General features: G+C 44.3%; 2 protein-coding genes across 2 annotated transcripts in view; one reads left to right on the forward strand and one right to left on the reverse strand.

The window, feature by feature from the left end:
* Positions 1-21,307, reverse strand: part of LOC124720509 (procollagen-lysine,2-oxoglutarate 5-dioxygenase) — a 438,909-nt gene that overhangs the window by 113,849 nt on the left and 303,753 nt on the right. The gene's annotated exons all lie outside the window — the stretch shown is intronic.
* The window catches only part of LOC124720510 (immunoglobulin domain-containing protein oig-4-like), a 34,405-nt gene continuing 33,910 nt past the window's right edge, over positions 20,813-21,307 (forward strand). The window contains exon 1 of the mRNA XM_047245869.1: positions 20,813-20,862. Within this exon, the coding sequence (XP_047101825.1) occupies positions 20,854-20,862 (9 nt within the window). The 5' untranslated portion in view covers positions 20,813-20,853. The remainder of the gene's footprint in view (positions 20,863-21,307) is intronic.

Consider the following 21,307-nt stretch of genomic DNA (forward strand, 5'->3'; position numbering starts at 1 on the left):
AGACATCCTGTATAGGATGAACAGCAGCGGCCGTACAATCTTACCTTACAGGACGTGGTACGCTATCTTTCATTTCGTCGCCTCCTCACCATTAGCACGGACATACTGACGAGAAGATCACTGCAAGTGCCATAACCGGATTTCCCCGAAACTTCGCTCAATGGGAGAGAAGCAAAAATAAACAAGCACGTGTCTCGGCTTACCCGTAGACACTCGACCATTTCTGAGACAACGACGGTCAAAGTTTTAGACGTAACTAAGATGTGTTTTGGCGCAAGATAATCCGAGCCGGAGTGGTAGCAGAGTGGCCTGCACTACGGCTTCTCAGTTTTGCATCCCGTGTTCGAAACCCGGTTATTGTGTTTATTTATTTTATTTTGTCGTAGTTTATTCATTAATCCATCCACGTCCATAGAAGGTTACTAAAGAATATTGCTTATCAAGATCGGGGTACATGGGCGCCATAGTAATCATAAAATTACAGCTGGGTCTTGCAATAAGTGTCATACATTTATTATACACTGAAGAGCAAAAAAAAAAAAAAAAAAAAAAAAAAAAATATTGGTACACCTGACCGTGCCGCAACACGACGTGGCATGGACTCGACTAATGTCTGAAGTAGTGCTGCAGGGAACTGACACCGTGAATCCTGCAGGGTTGTCCATATATCCGTAAGAGTACGGAAGGCATCGAGATCTCTTCTGAACAGCAAGTTGCAAGGCATCCCAGATATGCTCAGTAATGTTCTTGTCTGAGGAGTTTGGTGATCAGCGGAAGTGCTTAAACTCTGACCCTGGAGCCAGTCTGTAGCAATTCTGGGTGTGTGGGGTGTTGCATTGTCCTGCTGGAATTGCCCGAGTCCCTCGGAATGCACAATGGGCACGATTGGATGCAGCTGATCAGACAGGATTCTCACGTATGTGTCACCTGTCAGTCGTATCTAGACTTTTTCAGGGGTCCCATATCATTCCTAGTGCATACGACTCGCACCATTACAGAGCCTCCACCAGCTTGAACACTCACCTGCTGACACGCGGGGCCCATGTATTAATGCCGTTGTCTCCATACCCGTACACCTCAATCCGCTCGACACAATTTGAAACGACAAGGCAACATGTTTCCAGTCATCAACACTCCAATGTTGGTGTTGACGGGCCCAAGCGTGGCGTGAAGCTTTGTGTCGTGCAGTCATCAAAGGTATACGAGTGGGCCTTCGGCTCCGAAACCCCATATCGGTGATGTTTCGTTGAATGGTTCGCACGCTGACACTTGTTGACAGGTCAGCATTGAAATCTACACCAATCTGAGGAAGGGTTGTACTTCTGTCACGTTGAAAGATTCTCTTCAGCCGTCGTTAGTCTCGTTCTTGCAGGATCTTTTTCCGGCCTGTCGGAGATCTGATGTTTCATCGGATTCCTGAAGTCCACGGTACACTCGTGAAATGGTCGTACGGGAAAATGCACACTTCATCGCCACCTCGGCGATGCTGAGTCCCATCGGTCGTGCGCTGACTGTAACACAAAGTCCAAACTCACTTAAATTTTGATAACCTGTCATTGTCGCAGCAATAACCGATCTAACAGCTCCGCCAGACACTTGTCTGGTATACGCTTTGCCGACCGCAGCGCCCAACTCTGGCTGTTCCCATAAACTATGTGACCAATAATATCCGGGCACGTGCATGGTGTTGCCACCTACTGCTAGGTACTCTTATATCAGCGACCTCTGTAGTCATTAGACATCGTGAGAGAACAGAATGAGGCGGGCGCTCCACGGAACTCGCGAACTTTGAACGTGGTCAGGTGATTGGGTGTCACTTGTGTCATACGTCTGTACGCGAGATTTACACACTCCCAAACATCCCTGGTGGTCTAGGGGTAGCGTCTTTGATTCATAATCAAAACGTTTTCGGTCCCGGGTTCGATCCCCGCCACTGCCTAAATTTTGATAAATAATCAGCATTGGCGGCCGAAGACTTCCGGCATAAGAAGTCAGCCTCATTCTGCCAACGGCCTTGTCAAAGAGGGCGGAGGAGCGGATAGAGGTTCAGGGCACTCTCTTGTCCTAGGGGTGGGAAATTGCCCCTAAAGGCGGAAGAATCAGCAATGATCAACGACATGAGGATGCAGAAGGCAATGGAAACCACTGCATTAAAGACACGTAACGTGTATCCACAGGACACGTGGCCTGTAATTGAAGAAGTGTCATGTTCGTAAACCAAACATCACGCCGGTAAATGTCGAACGGCGCCTCGTTTGGTGAAGGAGAGTAAACATTGGACGATTTAACATTGGAAAAACCTTCTGTGGAGTGACAATCATGGTACACAATTTGACGATCCGGTGGCAGGGTGTGGGTCTGGCGAATGCCCGGTGAACGTCATCTGCCACCGTCTGTAGTGGCAACAGTAAAATTCGGAGGCGGTGGTGTTGTGGTGTAGTCGTATTTTTTGTTTTGCGTGTCACTATCACAGCACAGGCCTACATTGATGTTTTAAGCACCTTCTTGCTTCCCACTGTTGAAGACCAATTCGGGAAGGCGATCGCACATTTCAACATCATCGAGCGCCTGTTCGTAATGCACGGCCTGTGGTGGAGTGGTTACACGACAATAACATCCCTGTAATGGACTGTCCTGCACAGAGTCCTGACCTGAGTCATATAGAACACCTTTGGGATGTTTTGGAACGCCGACTTCGTGCCAGGCCTCACAGACCGATATCGATACCTCTCCTCAGTGCAGCACTCCTTGAAGAATGGGCTGCCATTCCCCGAGAAACTTTCCAGAATCTGATTGAACGTATGCGAGAGTGGAGGCTGTCATCTCAAGGGTAAGGGTGGGCCAACACCATACTGAATTCCAGCAATATCGATGGAGTGCGCCACGAACTTGTGAGTCATTTTCAGCCAGGTGTCCAGATGATTGTTATGACATAGCGGATCTCTGTATTTGTGTGTATGATATTTTCAGGGGGTTATAATATTTTTATATTCTTGTATTCCATTCTCATGTCATCTCCTATATTAGTTCTTACATTTTATTCGTACGCTTATCCTACAGGAAGATATCGTGCGTTCCCTTGGAAGATACTGATCGTAGAAACATTCGTAGCGTAGAAATTCCGATCCCCACAAGCGTCACAATAAGGCAGGTTTGCCACAGTGGTATTTCTTCAATCGAACCTTACTCGTTAATATTGCTAGAGATTTCATGCATTGGTAATAACTTCGCGGCAATCCACACACAACGGATGACTTTACCGAAAAGTGACGCTTGCAGATTATTACGAAGCAAGATACACTACAGGAAGTTAGCCGAAAACAATCTGAAATAGTTATCTCATTAATGTTTTCTATTCTTCTTTTGCTTTAAAAATCTTTTAGCAGACATACTATTAGTAGCCGATTAAGGACGTTGTTTCAAGATACACTGAAAAACATTCGTGGCGTAATCTGCATATTTGGGTAGAAAAACGTACACTACTGGCCATTAAAATTGCTACAGACACAAAATTTAACCGAGAAGAAGAAGATGCTGTGATATGCAAATGTCTAGCTTTTCAGAGCATTCACACAAGGTTGGCGCCGGTGGCGACACCTACAACGTGCTGACATGAGGAAAGTTTCCAACCGATTTCTCATACACAAACAGCAGTTGACCGGCGTTGCCTGGTGAAACGTTGTTGTGATGCCTTGTGTAAGGAAGAGAAATGCGTACCATCACGTTTCCATCTTTGATAAATGTCGGATTGTAGCCTATCGCGATTACGGTTTATCGTATCGCGACGTTGCTGCTCGCGTTGATCGAGATACAATGACTGTTAGCAGAATATGGAATCGGTGGGTTCAGGAGGGTAATACGGAACGCCGTGCTGGATCCCAACGGCCTCGTATCACTAGCAGTCGAGATGACAGGCATCTTATCCGCACGGCTGTAACGGATCGTGCAGCCACGTCTCGATCCCCGAGTCAACAGATGGAGACGTTTGCAAGACAACAACCATCTGCACGAACAGTTTGACGACGTTTGCAGCAGCACGGACTATCAGCTCGGAGACCGTGGCTGCGGTTACGCTTGACGTTGCATCACAGACAGGAGCGCCTGCGATGCTGTACTTAACGACGAATCTGGGTGCACGAATGGCAAAACGTCATTTTTTCGGATGAATCCAGGTTCTGTTTGTAGCATCACGATGGTCGCATCTGTGTTTGGCGACATCGCGGTGAAGGCACATAGGAAGCGTGTATTCGTCACCGCCATACTGGCGTATCACCCGGCGTGATGGTATGGGGTGCCATTGGCTACACGTCTCGGTCACCTCTTGTGGACCTTTTGTGGACGTTACATTTCAGATGTGTTACGACCCGTGGCTCTACACTTCATTCGGTCGCTGCGAAACCCAACTTTTCAGGAGAATAATGCACGACCGCATATTGCAGATCCTGTACGGGCTTTTCGGGATACAGAAAATGTTCTACTGCTGCTACAGATCTCTCACCAATTGAAAACGTCGGGTCAATGGTGGCCGAGCAACTGGCTCGTCACAATACGCCCGTCACTACTCTTGATGAACTGTGGTATCGTGTTGAAGCAGCACGGGCAGCTGTACCTGTACACGCCATCCGAGCTGTGTTTCACTCAATTCCCAGGCGTATCAAGGCCGTTATTACGGGCAGAGGTGGTTACTCTGGGTACTGATTTTTCAGGAGCTATGCACCCAAATTGCGTGGAAATGTAATAACATGTCAGTTACAGTCTAATACATTTGTCCAATTAATACCCATTTATCATCCGCATTTCTTCTTGGTGTAGCAATATTAATGGCCAGTAGTGTAAAACAAAAATAGGAATAATCATCGGGTTTGAAACACGGGACGCGAAAGCCACGATGCTAGCCACTGCGCCACCGCATCGGCTGAAGTGTTTCCTACTTAAAAGGCGTATAAAGTACCTCGAAAACTTTGACCGTCGCATTCTCAGAAATGGTCCAGTATCTACGGGTACCCGAGATACACTTCGCTATTTTGACTCCTCTTCCACTGAGCGAAGTGTTTGAGGAGACGGCGGATTATGGCACTTGCCCGGTTCACCAGGGATCGTCGCAGCTCTGTACCAGTAACACGTATCGTGTTTACGAGAGAACTGGCATTAACTGCTAGAGTTGTGTCGATTCGTGAATGAGTCGTTCATTTGAACGACTCTAAATAAAGAATCGTAAGAATCGAATCGTGATACGGACGAATCATCGTTCAAAAGAATATTAAGAACGGTTGCGTGTTTCCGAGTCGTGACGATTCATTGATTCTTAGTACGGTATGCTTCGAAGGTAATTTCCGAATCATGCCGAGACGTGCCGAATGATTACGACCACCGGATGGCAGTAAAGTGGAGGATACGTGTGAACAAAGGAAGCTAGGAACGAACAAACGAAGTTCGTGGGCCGTAATATTACCCGTGAAAACCAAGCTGACACTGGGCGGTGGCTGACGGGAACGGGCGTAAAGGCGTTTCCCATTTACCATCGCTACCATCAACCACCGCGCCGACGTCAGCTTAGTTTGCGCGAGTAATACACGAAGTAGTGATGGCAGAAACGATATACAGCGAGTACACAGCTCCCAATACAAACGATTAAAATCAAGAAATCCATGTATGATGAATAAATACCTACCTCTTATTTGTTGAAGATGCAATGCAAAGCACACACACTCTTTACACACGAGCAATAGCACTTGGATTATGTATTATGTTTCGCGTATCTCGAAAACGGCCCTAACGATTTGGATGAAATTTTGTATTTAGACTGGTTTTTGCTTTTTGAGTTCACCTATATAGTTCCATTATTTCGTAAAAAGTAAATTTTACAATATATATCCTACATAGTTCCATTCGTAAAAACGCAATTTTATATTATAAAAACGCTATTTCACTTGTTTTTATAACGTAAAACTTTCTTATTACGTAATGAATGTAGTTAAGGTTTCGGTTTTTATGTTTTTCTGTATATAGGTATCTTTCCTTACAGCACGCGATTTTACACAAAAGAATTTTTTAAATAAAAACGCGAATTTCGTATTTCTTGGGAACGCCTTTAACAGTTTGCATAAAATTTTATATTTAGATACGGATTTCGATTTTTAAGTTTATCTATATTGGTATGTTTCCTGAAAAAACTCGATTTTACACAATAAGTATTTTTATCGCAATTTCGTAAATTTTGTGAGATGGCTGTATACCATTATCCGAATACGAACACGTTGGACTTACCGTACATCGAATAGTAACAATCATCGTAGATATGTTTTAGGTCAGACATGGCTTCCTCTGATCGCTGGTATCTCGGAAATGGAAATTTATATTTAGTTAACTGTTTGCTTTCAACTTTATTTGAATAAGTAGCTTCTCCCAAAAAATATAAGCATGTTTACTCATAAATAATCTATTTCTGGCATATCTTATCATGACACAGTTCGATTCTAACCCCATAGACAATTTCAGACATATCCTGCCATCTGTGAGTAAGATGTAGAACTTTTTGCATTCCGTGAATCGTGCCATCACAGACTAGAATGAATCGTGAACGAATCGTAGGAATCGATTCGTAATGTGAGACTGAATCGTAGAAATCGAATCGGGAAAAAGAATCGTGTTGCACAACCCTATTAACTGCTGCGGCTGTGTAGCGCTGTGCACGGCCACCAGGCCTCCTTTGTGCTCGCCGCCGCGCCGCGCTGAGAGGGGCCGCAATTGGCTGGTAACGGCCCACTTCCCGACGGTGTAATGGGACCGCACACCGCACCCTGTGTGTTCGCCGTAGCCTCGCTTTCGCCACTCAGGGCCACCCAGGGTGTGTGCAGCGAAAACGCTCACTCGAAACTTACCCTCAGACCACGGACGAGCACTGACAGGAGGAGGTGGGTGCGGGTGCCCTGGTCTATAGACGTGAGAGACCCCCATGCCACATCTGTCGTTCATAATATACAGGGTGCATAAAAAAGAAAGGAGGATACAAGATGAACATCAACAAAAGCCAAACGAAGATAATGGAATGTAGAATTGAACCAGGTGATGCCGAGGGAGTTAAATTAGCAAATGAGACAGCCTTCATACCATTTTAGATCAGCTGGAACAAAGAGAGACATGAATCGGTATCAAGGTAACTTTGAACATTAACAACTTCTAAACTGTACAAGATAAAAAAAAACAAATTACACCACTCAATTCCAGAGCTCAAGCGAGTGTTATTTGATGTGTCATACAACCCCCTTCCCATTAAAAAAAAAAAATGACTTGAATCCAAAATGGCGGATTTCAAGATGGCGGCCATGAATGATATTCACTCCAAAAGCTGCGGCCCCACGTCAAGCCTATGTTCCCATCATCACACTTCAATTTTCCCTTCAATCTTCCAACTTATGAAGGTGTCCAAGGACTTTCGACTCACCCTGAATTTTGCGTAAGCTCTTCATTCAGGAAGGAAATGCTTCTTGCACAAAGACAAGTATTAAGAATAATTTGTGATGTCAACCCTAGAACCACTCTAGAACCTCTTACACAGGGTGTTACAAAAACGTATGGCCAAACTTTCAGGAAACATTCCTCACACACAAAGAAAGGAAATATGTTATGTGGACATTTGTCCTGAAACGCTTACTTTCCATGTTAGAGCTCATTTTATTACTTCTCTTCAAATCACATTAATCATGGAATGGAAACACACAGCAACAGAACGTACCAGCGTGACTTCAAACACTTTGTTACAGGAAATGTTCAAAATGTCCTCCGTTAGCGAGGATACATGCATCCACCCTCCGTCGCATGGAATCCCTGATGCGCTGATGCAGCCCTGGAGAATGGCGTATTGTATCACAGCCGTCCACAATACGAGCACGAAGAGTCTCTACATTTGGTACCGGGGTTGCGAAGACAAGAGCTTTCAAATGCCCCCATAAATGAAAGTCGAGAGGGTTGAGGTCAGGAGAGCATGGAGGCCACGGAATTGGTCCGCCTCTACCAATCCGTCGGTCACCGAATCTGTTGTTGAGAAGCGTACGAATACTTCGACTGAAATGTGCAGGAGCTCCATCGTGCATGAACCACATGTTGTGTCGTACTTGTAAAGGCACATGTTCTAGCAGCACAGGTAGAGTATCCCGTATGAAATCATGATAACGTGCTCCATTGAGCGTAGGTGGAAGAACAAACTAAAATGAGCTCTAACATGGAAATTAAGCGTTTCCGGACACATGTCCACATAACATCTTTTCTTTCTTTGTGTGTGAGGAATGTTTCCTGAAAGTTTGGCCGTACCTTTTTGTAACACCCTGTAGACAATTCTTCAAACAGCTGACCACACTGACAGTAACATTACAGTAGATTTAGCCCCTGATGAAGATTTTTTTTATTAAAAATCAATTACAGTGCGAAAACCATGGTAATATTGATAACCATGATACCTGAAGGGAAATGACTTACACTACGCTTCACTTAGCTACGGTGTAACACTGAAAGAAGGAAGGCATTCAGTCTTGAAGATCTTTCACAAATTATTCAGTACTATACAGAACATTTACTAGAATTAGCTTCAAACACAAACTGGAATAGCCGGCCGCGGTGGCCGAGCGGTTCTAGGCGCTACAGTCTGGAACCGCGTGACCGCTACAGTCGCAGGTTCGAATCCTACCTCGGGCATGGATGTGTGTGATGTCCTTAGGTTAGTTACGTTTAAGTAGTTCTAAGTTCTAGGGGACTAATGACCTCAGAAGTTAAGTCCCATAGTGCTCAGAGCCATTTCGGAGGGTCTCCAACAGCCGATCACTTCCAGTCATTTCATCATGAAGGAGGTACACTGCTCGTGTTGTCTGCATTTCAACCGTGCCTAGGCGGTCAATACCGCAGTTCGAACTCGTCCGCATTGTTACTTTGTGCCAGGAAGGGCTCTCAGCAAGGGAAGTGTCCAGGCGTCCATTAACCAGGCCAAATCCGTTGTAACCATGCCGACTCTGCGACAACTGCGGGAAAAGGCGTAAGCGAAAGAAAGAAAGAAGAATACTGCCTCACCACAAGAGACCTGAAACTTGTCTGAAGACGTTAATACGGTGTGTCCACCCTTTTTCTTTACGATGGCTTGAACTCTCATTCACTGCGGTGTCAATATCTGTGAAGGAATAGTAGGCCATTCTTCCTCAAGAGCCTGAACGATAGAGGATAGTGATGTCGGAAGCCGGGATTTCGCGCGAAGTCGACGTTTTAATTCAAGGGTGTTCCACTGGGTTTAGGTCGGAACTCTAGGTAGACTAGTCCATTTCAGAAATACTGTCGTCCATAAACTGTCGCCTTAAAGGTGCTGCTTTGTCATGGTGCATTATCATGATCAATCATCGTCTCAGAACTCTTCCTTTACCGTAAGTGCCACACAATGCTCGAGGTACTTTCGTTACAGCTACAAAAATTCGTATTTGTTTCACCAGACGCGTTTCGTTTTACTGAGGTAAAGCTTCGTCAGTGGTTTGTAATTAAGTTATTTGCGTTTTGATTTGTTTTAAGATCGAAAAACAGTTCGCTCACAATATGTTGGTTTTTACTTACGGCGATTTCCACTTGATTTCTCGCCTGTATCGGGAAATGCCGTCTCCTAGCACATCGTTGATATTTTTCCTTTTTAGACACTGATAGTTGTGGTCTAGTTTTCAGTTTCTCTGCTGCACTATGCATTTTTTAGGTTTTATACTGCACACTTTTTCGTACACCACTGTTTCCTGTTTGTTTTCATACTTCTAACAAGGGAACCTCCCCATCGCACCCCCCTCAGATTTAGTTATAAGTTGGCACAGTGGATAGGCCTTGAAAAACTGAACACAGATCAATTGAGAAAACAGGAAGATGTTGTGTGGAACTGAGAAAAAATACGCAAAATATACAAACTGAGTAGTTCATGGGAAGATAGGTAACATCAAGGACATTGGAACAGCAGGAGTTCCGTGGTCTCGTGGTAACGTGAGCAGGTGCGGAACGAAAGGTCCTTGGTTCAAATCTTCAATCGAGAGAAGATTTTAAGTTTATGTGACAAACTCTTATGTTTTCATCAATTTTTTGGGAGTAATTATCACATCCACAAGAAAACCTAAATCGGGCAAGGTAGAAGAGTCTTTTTACCCATTCGCCAAGTGTACAAGTTAGGTCGGTCGACAACATATTCCTGTCATGTGACGCACATGCCGTCACCAGTGTCGTATAGAATATATCAGATGTGTTTTCCTGTGGAGGAACCGGTTGACCTATGACCTTGCGATCAAATGTTTTCCGTTCCCATTGGAGAGGCACGTCCTTTCGTCTACTAATCGCACGGTTTTGCGATGCGGTCGCAAAACACAGACACTAAACTTATTACAGTGAACAGAGACGTCAATGAACGAACGGACAGATAATAACTATGCAAAAATAAAGAAAGTAAAATTTTCAATTGTGGGAAGACTTGAACCAAGGCCCTCTGACCGCTTCATCTGCAACTGCTCACGCTACCACGAGACCACGGCGCTCCTCAACTGACGAGCTCCGTAATGTTGCATATAGGACCCATGGACTACTCAGTTTGTATATTTTATTTTTTCACAGTTCCACACAACTTCTTCCTGTTTTCTCAATTGATCTGTGTTCGGTTTATCAAGGCCTATCCACTGTGCCAAGTTATAACTAAATCTGAGGGGGGTGCGATGGGGAGGTTCCCTTGTAAGCATGTACTGTGGTTTGTATTTTGTAGAATTGCCAACATAACATTGCTACTAGTTTGTCTTTGGCCTATACTCTTTGTTTTTAGTTTACTGTATATTTGTAATGCGGTGTCACCGCCAGACACCACACTTGCTAGGTGGTAGCCTTTAAATCGGTCGCGGTCCGTTAGTATACGTCGGACCCGCGTGTCGCCACTATCAGTGATTGCAGACCGAGCGCCGCCACACGGCAGGTCTAGAGAGACTCCCTAGCACTCGCCCCAGTTGTACAGCCGAGTTTGCTAGAGATGGTTCACTGACAAATTACGCTCTCATTTGCCGAGACGATAGTTAGCATAGCCTTCAGCTACGTCATTTGCTACGACCTAGCAAGGCGCCATTACCAGTTACTATTGATACTGAATCATGTACCGTCAAGAGCGATGTTCACCATTTATGGATTAAAGTTAAGTATTCCACCAGATACGTCCGTTTTTTCTAAAGTATAATTTCCTTGTCCTGTTCCAGACGTCACGCCAGCCTGCATGAGCTAAAACGCGTGCCTTTCGGCTTCCTCTAGTAACACGGTGATGGCTGTCCTGCCAACCACAACATGTAATTCTATTTCATTGTATTGCTGTGTATTTATATACGGTGTAAGAGTAGCGAAGGAATATTGATGGAACTCTGTCTGCTTGGGGGGGGGGGGGGGGTGGAGGTGAGGGAGGGAACAGTCATGATCAGTGGACATAAGTGTGTGTTCGAGGAGGTGAGGACTAAGAGTGAAAGGAAACTGGAGGGGGGGGGGGGAGGAGGGGTGGAAGACTGTGAAGGATGGAAAAGGCTCTTTTCTTCTTCATGTAATTTCATCAGTTCTATACAGCCCAATTTCCAATATTTATTTGGTGCTTGAGCAACTGTTCAATTTGTGTCAATGCTTTGTGTACAAGGTGCAGAAGTATGAAACCGGAATTTTGTTGTAATAATCACACGTATGTTGTTTGAAACTGATAAACAATATTTTGTTCAAAATAATCTCCATTATTATTTATACATTTTCCCACCTCTCCGGCAGGCAACGAATGCTACGGGGAATATATATATATATATATATATATATATATATATATATATATATATATATATATATTTTCAAAGAAGCAGTCAGTAAGCCATTTTCTGAGATTTTCGTACATTTTCCCAGTGATGCAGATAGACGATAATCGGACGGAGCCAAGTCTGGAGAATAAGCCGCATGCCCCAGTATTTCCCATCTGAACACCTCGATCGTTTCACTGACCCGTTTTGCTGTGTAAGAAAGGGGGCGTTATCATGAAGCAATATGACTTTGCGTTGCCTTTTTCCATATTCCGCTCATTTTTCATGTAATTCTCGATTTAAATCGATCGTTTTCTGTTAGTAGTGTAGTAGTAGAGGGTAGAGGGGTTTTTTGGGCGCACCACAGCATGTTAGTAGTGGTCAGTGTTAACGGTTTCACCAGGTTTCAGCAGCTCATAATAGATGACACCCTTCTGATCCCACCAAACACAGAGCAGTGTAATTTTATCCATATTTTGCAGCTTAAAACGTGACTGTATTCAAAACACTGGAGGTATGAATTAAACAACGCCTTCAGTGACAACTTTTTGGTGTTTTATTAACTACACGATGCATTTCCGACACTGTGGGTCCATCGTCATGTGTAATTTGTTTTAATACATGTTTTATTTCTTCTCCTGAATGAGGCGAAATGCATATTCCTGTCACGAAAGGGTTTAATGTTAGGTTCTGAATTTCGTAAGTCGAACGCGGAAAAAAAGTGCAAAATAGTGGAAAATGAACAGTGTAAACTTACCACATCATCCAAGGACAGCATTTTAACATTTCAGTAGCGGCAAACATTCTTTTCTCCGTCTTTTTAGTACATGTCACTTCATTCAAGGTGTACATTTGCATAAACATGTTTATAAACACTTCACAGATGTTTTTGTACATGGTGTTGTCAAAGATGAATTTATTCGTAGTGCTAAAGGTATAACTATTAAACAATTGACATATGCAAGAAATAACTTTAGACCAGGTCTTTAAAATTACTGAAATAACTGTGGCTCGCAAAATCTGTTTGTTCATTTAACACAGTTATTTCACTAATTTTAAAGACTTATTCTAAACTTATTTCTTGCATATGTCAGTTTTTAATACAACTTTAGCACTAGGAATAAACAACATCTGTGAAGTGTTTATAAACATTATGTGATCAAACGTATCCAGGCACCCCCCTCCTCCCCCCTCCCAAAAAAACATACGTTTACATATTAGGTGCACTGTGCTGCAACCTAGATATCAGCGACCTCAGTGATCATCAGACATCGAAAGAGAGAGCACAATGGGGCGCTCCGCGGAACTCACAGACTTAGTACGTGGTCCGGTAATGTGGTGTCAGTTACATTATACGTTTGTACGCACGATTTGACAACGCCCTTGGCAGAATGAGGCTGACTTCTTATGCGGGAAGTCTTCTGCCGCCAATGCTGATTATAGGGGTGGGAAATTGCCCCTATAAGCGGAAGAATCAGCAATGATCAACGACATGAGGATACAGAAGGCAATGGAAACCACTGCATTAAAGACACGTAACGTGTATCCACAGCACATGTGGCCTGTAATTGAAGAAGTGTCATGATGATCTCTCCATTGGCAAAAGATTCCGGAATAGTCCCCCATTCGGATCTCCGGGAGGGGACTGCCAAGGGGGAGGTTACCATGAAAAAAAGATTGATAAGGATAACGTTCTACGAGTCGGGGCGTGGAATGTCAGAAGCTTGAACGTGGTAGGGAAACTAAGGAATCTGAAAAGGGAAATGCAAAGGCTCAATCTAGATATAGTAGGGGTCAGTGAAGTGAAGTGGAAGGAAGACAAGGATTTCTGGTCAAATGAGTATCGGGTAATATCAACAGCAGCAGAAAATGGTATAACAGGTGTAGGATTCGTTATGAATAGGAAGGTAGGGCAGAGGGTGTGTTACTGTGAAAAGTTCAGTGACCGGGTTGTTCTAATCAGAATCGACAGCAGAACAACACCGACAACGATAGTTCAGGTATACATGCCGACGTCGCAAGCTGAAGATGAACAGATAGAGAAAGTGTATGAGGATATTGAAAGGGTAATGCAGTATGTAAAGAGGGACGAAAATCTAATAGTCATGGGCGACTGGAATGTAGTTGTAGGGGAAGGAGTAGAAGAAAAGGTTACAGGAGAATATGGGCTTGGGACAAGGAATGAAAGAGGAGAAAGACTAATTGAGTTCTGTAACAAGTTTCAGCTAGTAGTAGCGAATACCGTGTTCAAGAATCACAAGAGGAGGAGGTATACTTGGAAAAGGCCGGGAGATACGGGAAGATTTCAATTAGATTACATCATGGTCAGACAGAGATTCCGAAATCAGATACTGGATTGTAAGGCGTATCCAGGAGCAGATATAGACTCAGATCACAATATAGTAGTGATGAAGAGTAGGCTGAAGTTCAAGACATTAGTCAGGAAGAATCAATACGCAAAGAAGTGGGATACGGAAGTACTAAGGAATGACGAGCTACGTTTGAAGTTCTCTAACGCTATAGATGCAGCAATAAGGAATAGCGCAGTAGGCAAAACAGTTGAAGAGGAATGGACATCTCTAAAAAGGGCCATCACAGAAGTTGGGAAGGAAAACATAGGTACAAAGAAGGTAGCTGCGAAGAAACCATGGGTAACAGAAGAAATACTTCAGTTGATTCATGAAAGGAGGAAGTACAAACATGTTCCGGGAAAATCAGGAATACAGAAATACAAGTCGCTGAGGAATGAAATAAATAGGAAGTGCAGGGAAGCTAAGACGAAATGGCTGCAGGGAAAATGTGAAGACACCGAAAAAGATATGATTGTCGGAAGGACAGACTCAGCATACAGGAAAAGTCAAAACAACCTTTGGTGACATTAAAAGCAACGGTGGTAACATTAAGAGTGCAACGGGAATTCCACTGTTAAATGCAGAGGAGAGAGCAGATGAGGGTGAAGATTTGTCTCATGAGATAGAAGAAGAAACAGGAATCGATTTAGAAGAGATAGGGGATCCAGTATTAGAATCGGAATTTAAAAGAGCATTGGAGGACGGTCAAATAAGGCAGAAGGGATAGATAACATTCCATCAGAATTTCTAAAATCATTGGGGGAAGTGGCAACAAAACGACTATTCACGTCGGTGTGTAGAATATATGAGTCTGGCGATATACCATCTGACTTTCGGAAAAGCATCATCCACACAATTCCGAAGACGGCAAGAGCTAACAAGTGCGAGAATTATCGCACAATCAGCTTAACAGCTCACGCATCGAAGCTGCTTACAAGAATAATATACAGAAGAATGGAAAAGAAAATTGAGAATGCGCTAGGTGACGATCAGTTTGGCTTTAGGGAAAGTAAAGGGACGAGAGAGGCAATTCTGACGTTACGGCTAATAATGGAAGCAAGGCTAAAGAAAAATGAAGACACTTTCATAGGATTTGTCGACCTGGAAAAAGCGTTCGACAATATAAAATGGTGCAAGCTGTTCGAGATTCTGAAAAAAGTATGGGTAAGCTATAGGGAGAGACGGGTCATATACAATATTTACAACAACCAAGAGGGAATAATAAGAGTGGACGATCAAGAACGAAGTGTTCGTATTAAGAAGGGTGTAAGACAAGGGTGTAGCCTTTCGCCCCTACTCTTCAATCTGTACATCGAGGAAGCAATGATGGAAATAAAAGAAAGGTTCAGGAGTGGAATTAAAATACAAGGTGAAAGGATATCAATGATACGATTCGCTGATGACATTGCTATCCTGAGTGAAAGTGAAGAAGAATTAAATGATCTGCTGGACGGAATGAACAGTCTAATGAGTACACAGTATGGTTTGAGAGTAAATCGGAGAAAGACGAAGGTAATGAGAAGCAGTAGAAATGAGAACAGCGAGAAACTTAACATCAGGATTGATGGTCACGAAGTCAATGAAGTTAAGGAATTCTGCTACCTAGGCAGTAAAATAACCAATGACGGACGGAGCAAGGAGGACATCAAAAGCAGACTCGCTATGGCAAAAAAAGGCATTTCTGGCCAAGAGAAGTCTACTAATATCAAATACCGGCCTTAATTTGAGGAAGAAATTTCTGAGGATGTACGTCTGGAGTACAGCATTGTATGGTAGTGAAACATGGACTGTGGGAAAACCGGAACAGAAGAGAATTGAAGCATTTGAGATGTGGTGCTATAGACGAATGTTGAAAATTAGGTGGGCTGATAAGGTAAGGAATGAGGAGGTTCTACGCAGAATCGGAGAGGAAAGGAATATGTGGAAAACACTGATATGGAGAAGGGACTGGATGATAGGACATCTGCTAAGACATGAGGGAATGACTTCCATGGTACTAGAGGAAGCTGTAGAGGGCAAAAACTGTAGAGGAAGACAGAGATTGGAATACGTCAAGCAAATAATTGAGGACGTATGTTGCAAGTGCTACTCTGAGATGAAGAGGTTAGCACAGGAAAGGAATTCGTGGCGGGCCGCATCAAACCAGTCAGTAGACTGATGACCAAAAAAAAAAAAAAAAATACCGCACGATTTCTACACTCCTAAACATCCCTAGGTCCACTGTTTCCGATGTAACAGTGAAGTGGAAACGTGAAGAGCCACGTACAGCACAAAATCGTACAGGCTGACCTCGTCTGTTGACTGACAGAGACCGCCGACAGTTACAGAGGGTCGTAATAGGCAGACCATCACACCGGAATTCCAAACTGCACCAGGATGAACTGCAAGTACTGTGACAGTTAGGCGGGAGGTGAGAAAACTTGGATTTCATGGTCGAGCGGCTGCTCATAAGACACTCGTCACGCAGGTAAATGACAAACGACGACTCGCCTGGTGTAAGAAGCGTCCAAACGCTATTCGTTCGTTTCTTACGTCAGTCGACTCGACTGAATCGAGTTATCGAGTAGTTGTACTTTCCTATGTAGCACGCGCGCTTGCGTCATCGTATTTCATACGTTTCTGTCTGCCCCGTAGATTACTAACACATACCTATGAGAAAAGTCACATCCATTCTAGTGATCTCGATACGTTATTCTGTTCGGCATTTTTTTGAAAAAAGTCGCGAATATTCAACTGCTTTCTTGTACATAGAATCTTCGATACGTAGCATTATAAATACGGACTATTCGCCGAATAGGAAGCTAGGTCACATACAGAAGCAGAAATATTATGATTGAAGAATGAATACGTAAAAAGTCCTAGTTGTTGCATCTACTGCTACAGTAGAAAGTTTTTCAACAAATCAGCGTACAAAGACACGGCTGAGGTCGACAATGAAGGAGGATCGACTTAATGTCTTAGCTCTGTTGAACACTCACCCTGACATTGATTGTCCTGTTGACGATGTAACTAACCAATTTGCCAGGATAAATAGGCGCATATAAACTACAGGCCATTAAAACTGCTACACCAAGAAGCAATGAAGATCATAAGCGCGTATTCATTGGACAAATATCTGAAACGTAACGTCCACTGTTCGAAGTGCCGTCAATGCCAACAAGACGTGACCGAGACGCGTAGCCAATGGCACCCCATACCATCACGCCAGGTGATACGCCAGTAAGGCGATGACGAATACACGCTTCCAATGTGCGGTGCGTTAACCGCGATGTCGCCAAACACGAATGCGACCATAGTGATGCTGTAAACAGAACCTGGATTCATCCGAAAAAATGACGTTTTGCCTTTCGTGCACCCAGATTCATCGTTGAGTACACCATCGTAGATGCTCCTGTCTGTGATGCAGCGTCAAGGGTAACCGCAGCCACGGTCTCCGAGCTGATAGTCCGTGCTGCTGCAAACGTCGACGAACTGTTCGTGGAGATGGTTGTTGTCTTGCAAATGTCCCCATCTGTTGACTCAGGGATCGAGACGTGGCTGCACGATCCGTCACAGCCGTGCGGATAAGATGCCTGTCATCTCGACTGCTAGTGGTACGAGGCCGTTCGGATCCAGCACGGCGTTCCGTATTACCCTCCTGAACCCACCGATTCCATATTCTGATAACAGTCATTCGATTTCAACCAACGCGAGCAGCAATGTCGCGATACGATAAACCGCAATCGCGATAGGCTACAATGCGACTTTTATCAAAGTCGGAAACGTGATGGTACGCTTTTCTCCTCCTTAGACGAGGCGTCACAACAACGTTTCACCAGGCAACGCCGGTCAACTGCTGTTTGTGCATGAGAAATCGGTTGGAAACTTTCCTCATGTCAGCACGTTGTAGGTGTCGCCACCGGCGCCAACCTTGTGTGAATGCTCTGAAAAGCTAATGATTTGCACATCAGAGCATTTTCTTCCTGTCGGTTAAATTTCGCGTCTGTAGCACGTCATCTTCGTGGTGTAGCAATTTTAATGGGTAGTAGTGTAATTCATCATTTAAGGAAGAGAACCACAATTATATATATTTTTTATATCATAAGATGGCATTGTCCTGTATAGGTGTATAATCAGTTTAAATAAAACTTTATTAAACTTCGGATTTGGCTTGATTATTTTTTAATACGGTAAAAGTAAATGTAGCTCAAGATATGTTTAGCGTCCCCTTATCGAGATTTTTCTTCTTAAGGTCCCCCACTGCAGACAGTCTGGTAAGCGTCTTCTGTGTGCCATAATGCACTGTCTGTAACTGTGCGTACAGCGATTGTTGCAGTGGGACTACCCAGCAATCAGTACCACGTTTGACAGGTGCCCTGACGTCATGGCTGGTTGGGTTGTGCATTGACTGCAATGCCATCTTCCGTGCAGAGCACAATAGTGCAGACGTCTGTTGATAGTTTGTACGATTATACCGTGAATTACGAGGGTAGCTTGAAAAGTTCTCGGAATCACCACTAGAGGTCGGCGCTAGCGCAACGACTTGTTCACCTGATATTCATTGGTCTTGCCTGTAAACACGTGCCACGTCAAAAAATGGTTCAAAAGGCTCTGAGCAGTATGAGAGTTAACATCTGAGGTCATTAGTCCCCTAGAACTTAGAACTATTTAAACCTAACTAACCTAAGGACATCACATACATCCATGCCCGAGGCAGGATTCGAACCTGCGACAATAGCGGTCGCGTGGTTCCAGACTGAAGCGCCTAGAACCGCTCGGGCACCGCGGCCGGCCATGCCAAGTCAGTGCTCTTGGAAGAGAGCTGTGGCGGTGACGTGGCTGTGTTGGTTTTCCCGTGTAGCGATTTACGAAGATGGAAAAAAATGGAGATTCGAGGAGTGATTAAGTACTTTGTAAAGAAAGGTATGAAAGCAAAGGGCATTAATGCCGATTGTCAGAATACACTGGGGGACTCTGCTCCTTCATTTTCAGCTGTCGCCAAGTTGGCAAATGAATTTAAATTCGGACGGGACAGTTTAGATGATGATGCGCGCAGTGGTCGGTCGAGATATGTCACTGCTCCAGGAATCATTGGGAAAGTGCACAAAATCGTCACGGAGGATCGCCGATTGAAAGTGCGTGAAATTGCTTACACTTGCCAGATGTCCTCTGAAAGGCTATACCTCATTTTAAATGAAGAATTAGATAAGGAAAAAAATCTGCAAGATGGGTGCCACGCCTCTTCACGCTGGATCAAAAACGCACGAGAATGGGCATATCGGAACAATGTTTTAGTAGAAACGAACAAGAGTTTTTGCGCCGGTTTGTGAGCTCAGATGAAACGCGGGTGCACAACTACACTCCAGCGACAAAACAACAGTCAGAGCAGTAGAAACACGCTGATTCTTCGCCACCAAAGAAAGCAAAGACAATTCCTTCGGCAGCAAAGGTCGTGGCATCAGTGTTCAGGGATGTGAAGGGGATTCTGTTTGTAGATTATCTCCGCACTGGACAAACGATTTCTGGAGAATAGTATGCTAACCTCCTGGACAAATCGCAACAAAACATACGCGAAAAAAGGCCAGGTTTAGCAAGGAAGAAAGTCATCTTTCATTAACATGTGCCGTCGCCGTGGGAAAATTACACGAGCCAATGTATGAATTATTGCCACACTCGCCTTATTCAATTTATATGGCTCCGCCAGACTTCCATCTCTCCCCAAAACTGAAAATTTTTCTTGGTGGACGAAGATTCACTTCAAACGAAGAACTGATGCTGGTGGTAGGTTCGAATCTTGCCTCGGGTACGGATGTGTGTGATGTCCTCAGGTTAGTTAGGTATAAATAATTCTAAGTTCTAGGGGACTGATGACCTCAGAAGTTAAGTCCCATAGTGCTCAGAGCCATTTGAACCATTTATTTTGAAGAACTGATAGCCGGAGTTGACAACTATGTTGCAGGCCTGGAGGAAACTCATTTTCCAGATGGGATCAAGGCACTGGAACATAGTTGGAGCAAGTGCATTAGTCTACAAAGAGACTACATTGAAAAACAATAAAAGTTTCAGTGATGTAAACACTTTTTTTTTCCTATTCCGTTCCGAGAACTTTTCAAATACCCTAGTAGACACAGGACGGGGAAGTAGCGGTTTTTTGTTGTTTTAATTTTGGACAACAGTGCGGAATGAAAATATGCGAGCTTGTGTGCTCTCAGGTGGCATGATTTGTTGTGAATTGTGTTATCGTGTCAGCTTTCTCTATTTATTATGATACTGTCTGTAAACGCCATGAAGCTATAACACTCTTTGGGCGCATTCACGAAGTTTCTTGTACAGCTGATGATTTCTCCTCGCTCCGTCCTTCCTTCGTATTTGGGCAAGTGCAGAAGAATGAGCGGGAAGGGGGGGGGCAGGGGGAGAGAAGGGGAAAGGGGGAAAAGTTGCAAGCCAGTGCGATTCTAATACCCACGCGTGATAATGATACTGTTCTACGGGCTGCAGGGCGGGGCGTGATTAGGAAGGTGCGAGCAGGAGAGGGGGAGGGGAGTAGAATTGCGCCTGTAAAGGGGAAGTGGGGGTGGGGTGGGGGGAGCCGTGGAGGGGGAGGGGGATGACGCACGAGGGGGACGGCGAGAAGGCGGGTCGCACACCGGCCTCGCAGGCTGCTGGGTTACCACGCGGACCGCTCAGGAGGGCAGAGTCGGATCGGAACGCCACCTATGGTCAAGGTAAACGCGACCACGCCGCTATCTTTCCACTTCCTCTTCGCAACAGCACTCTTTCAATTGTCCCCCACGCTTGTCCGTAGCCCTGTGTCCTAAACTACAAGGTGCCTACCAGTGGCGACTGCTGTGTAAAAGCTAAAAGCACATGAACACCCTAACTTTTAAAAGCTTGCGGATTTATTGGTTATTTTTCTTTGAATGCTCTTAAACGTAATGCAGGTGCGGTAATCTGAAATACACGGCACTAAATGTATCACGCTGCGCTACATATTTGCTCCTCTAGGCTTCGTGAGACTTTCAAGGGAACTCCCCATCGCACCCCCCTCAGACTTAATTATAAGTTGGCACAGTGGATAGGCCTTGAAAAAGTGAACACAGATCAATCGAGAAAACAGGAAGAAGTTGTGTGGAACTATGAAAAAAATAAGCAAAATATACAAACTGAGTA

Source organism: Schistocerca piceifrons, chromosome 11 (genome assembly GCF_021461385.2).
Source record: "Schistocerca piceifrons isolate TAMUIC-IGC-003096 chromosome 11, iqSchPice1.1, whole genome shotgun sequence".
NCBI lineage: Eukaryota > Metazoa > Arthropoda > Insecta > Orthoptera > Acrididae > Schistocerca > Schistocerca piceifrons.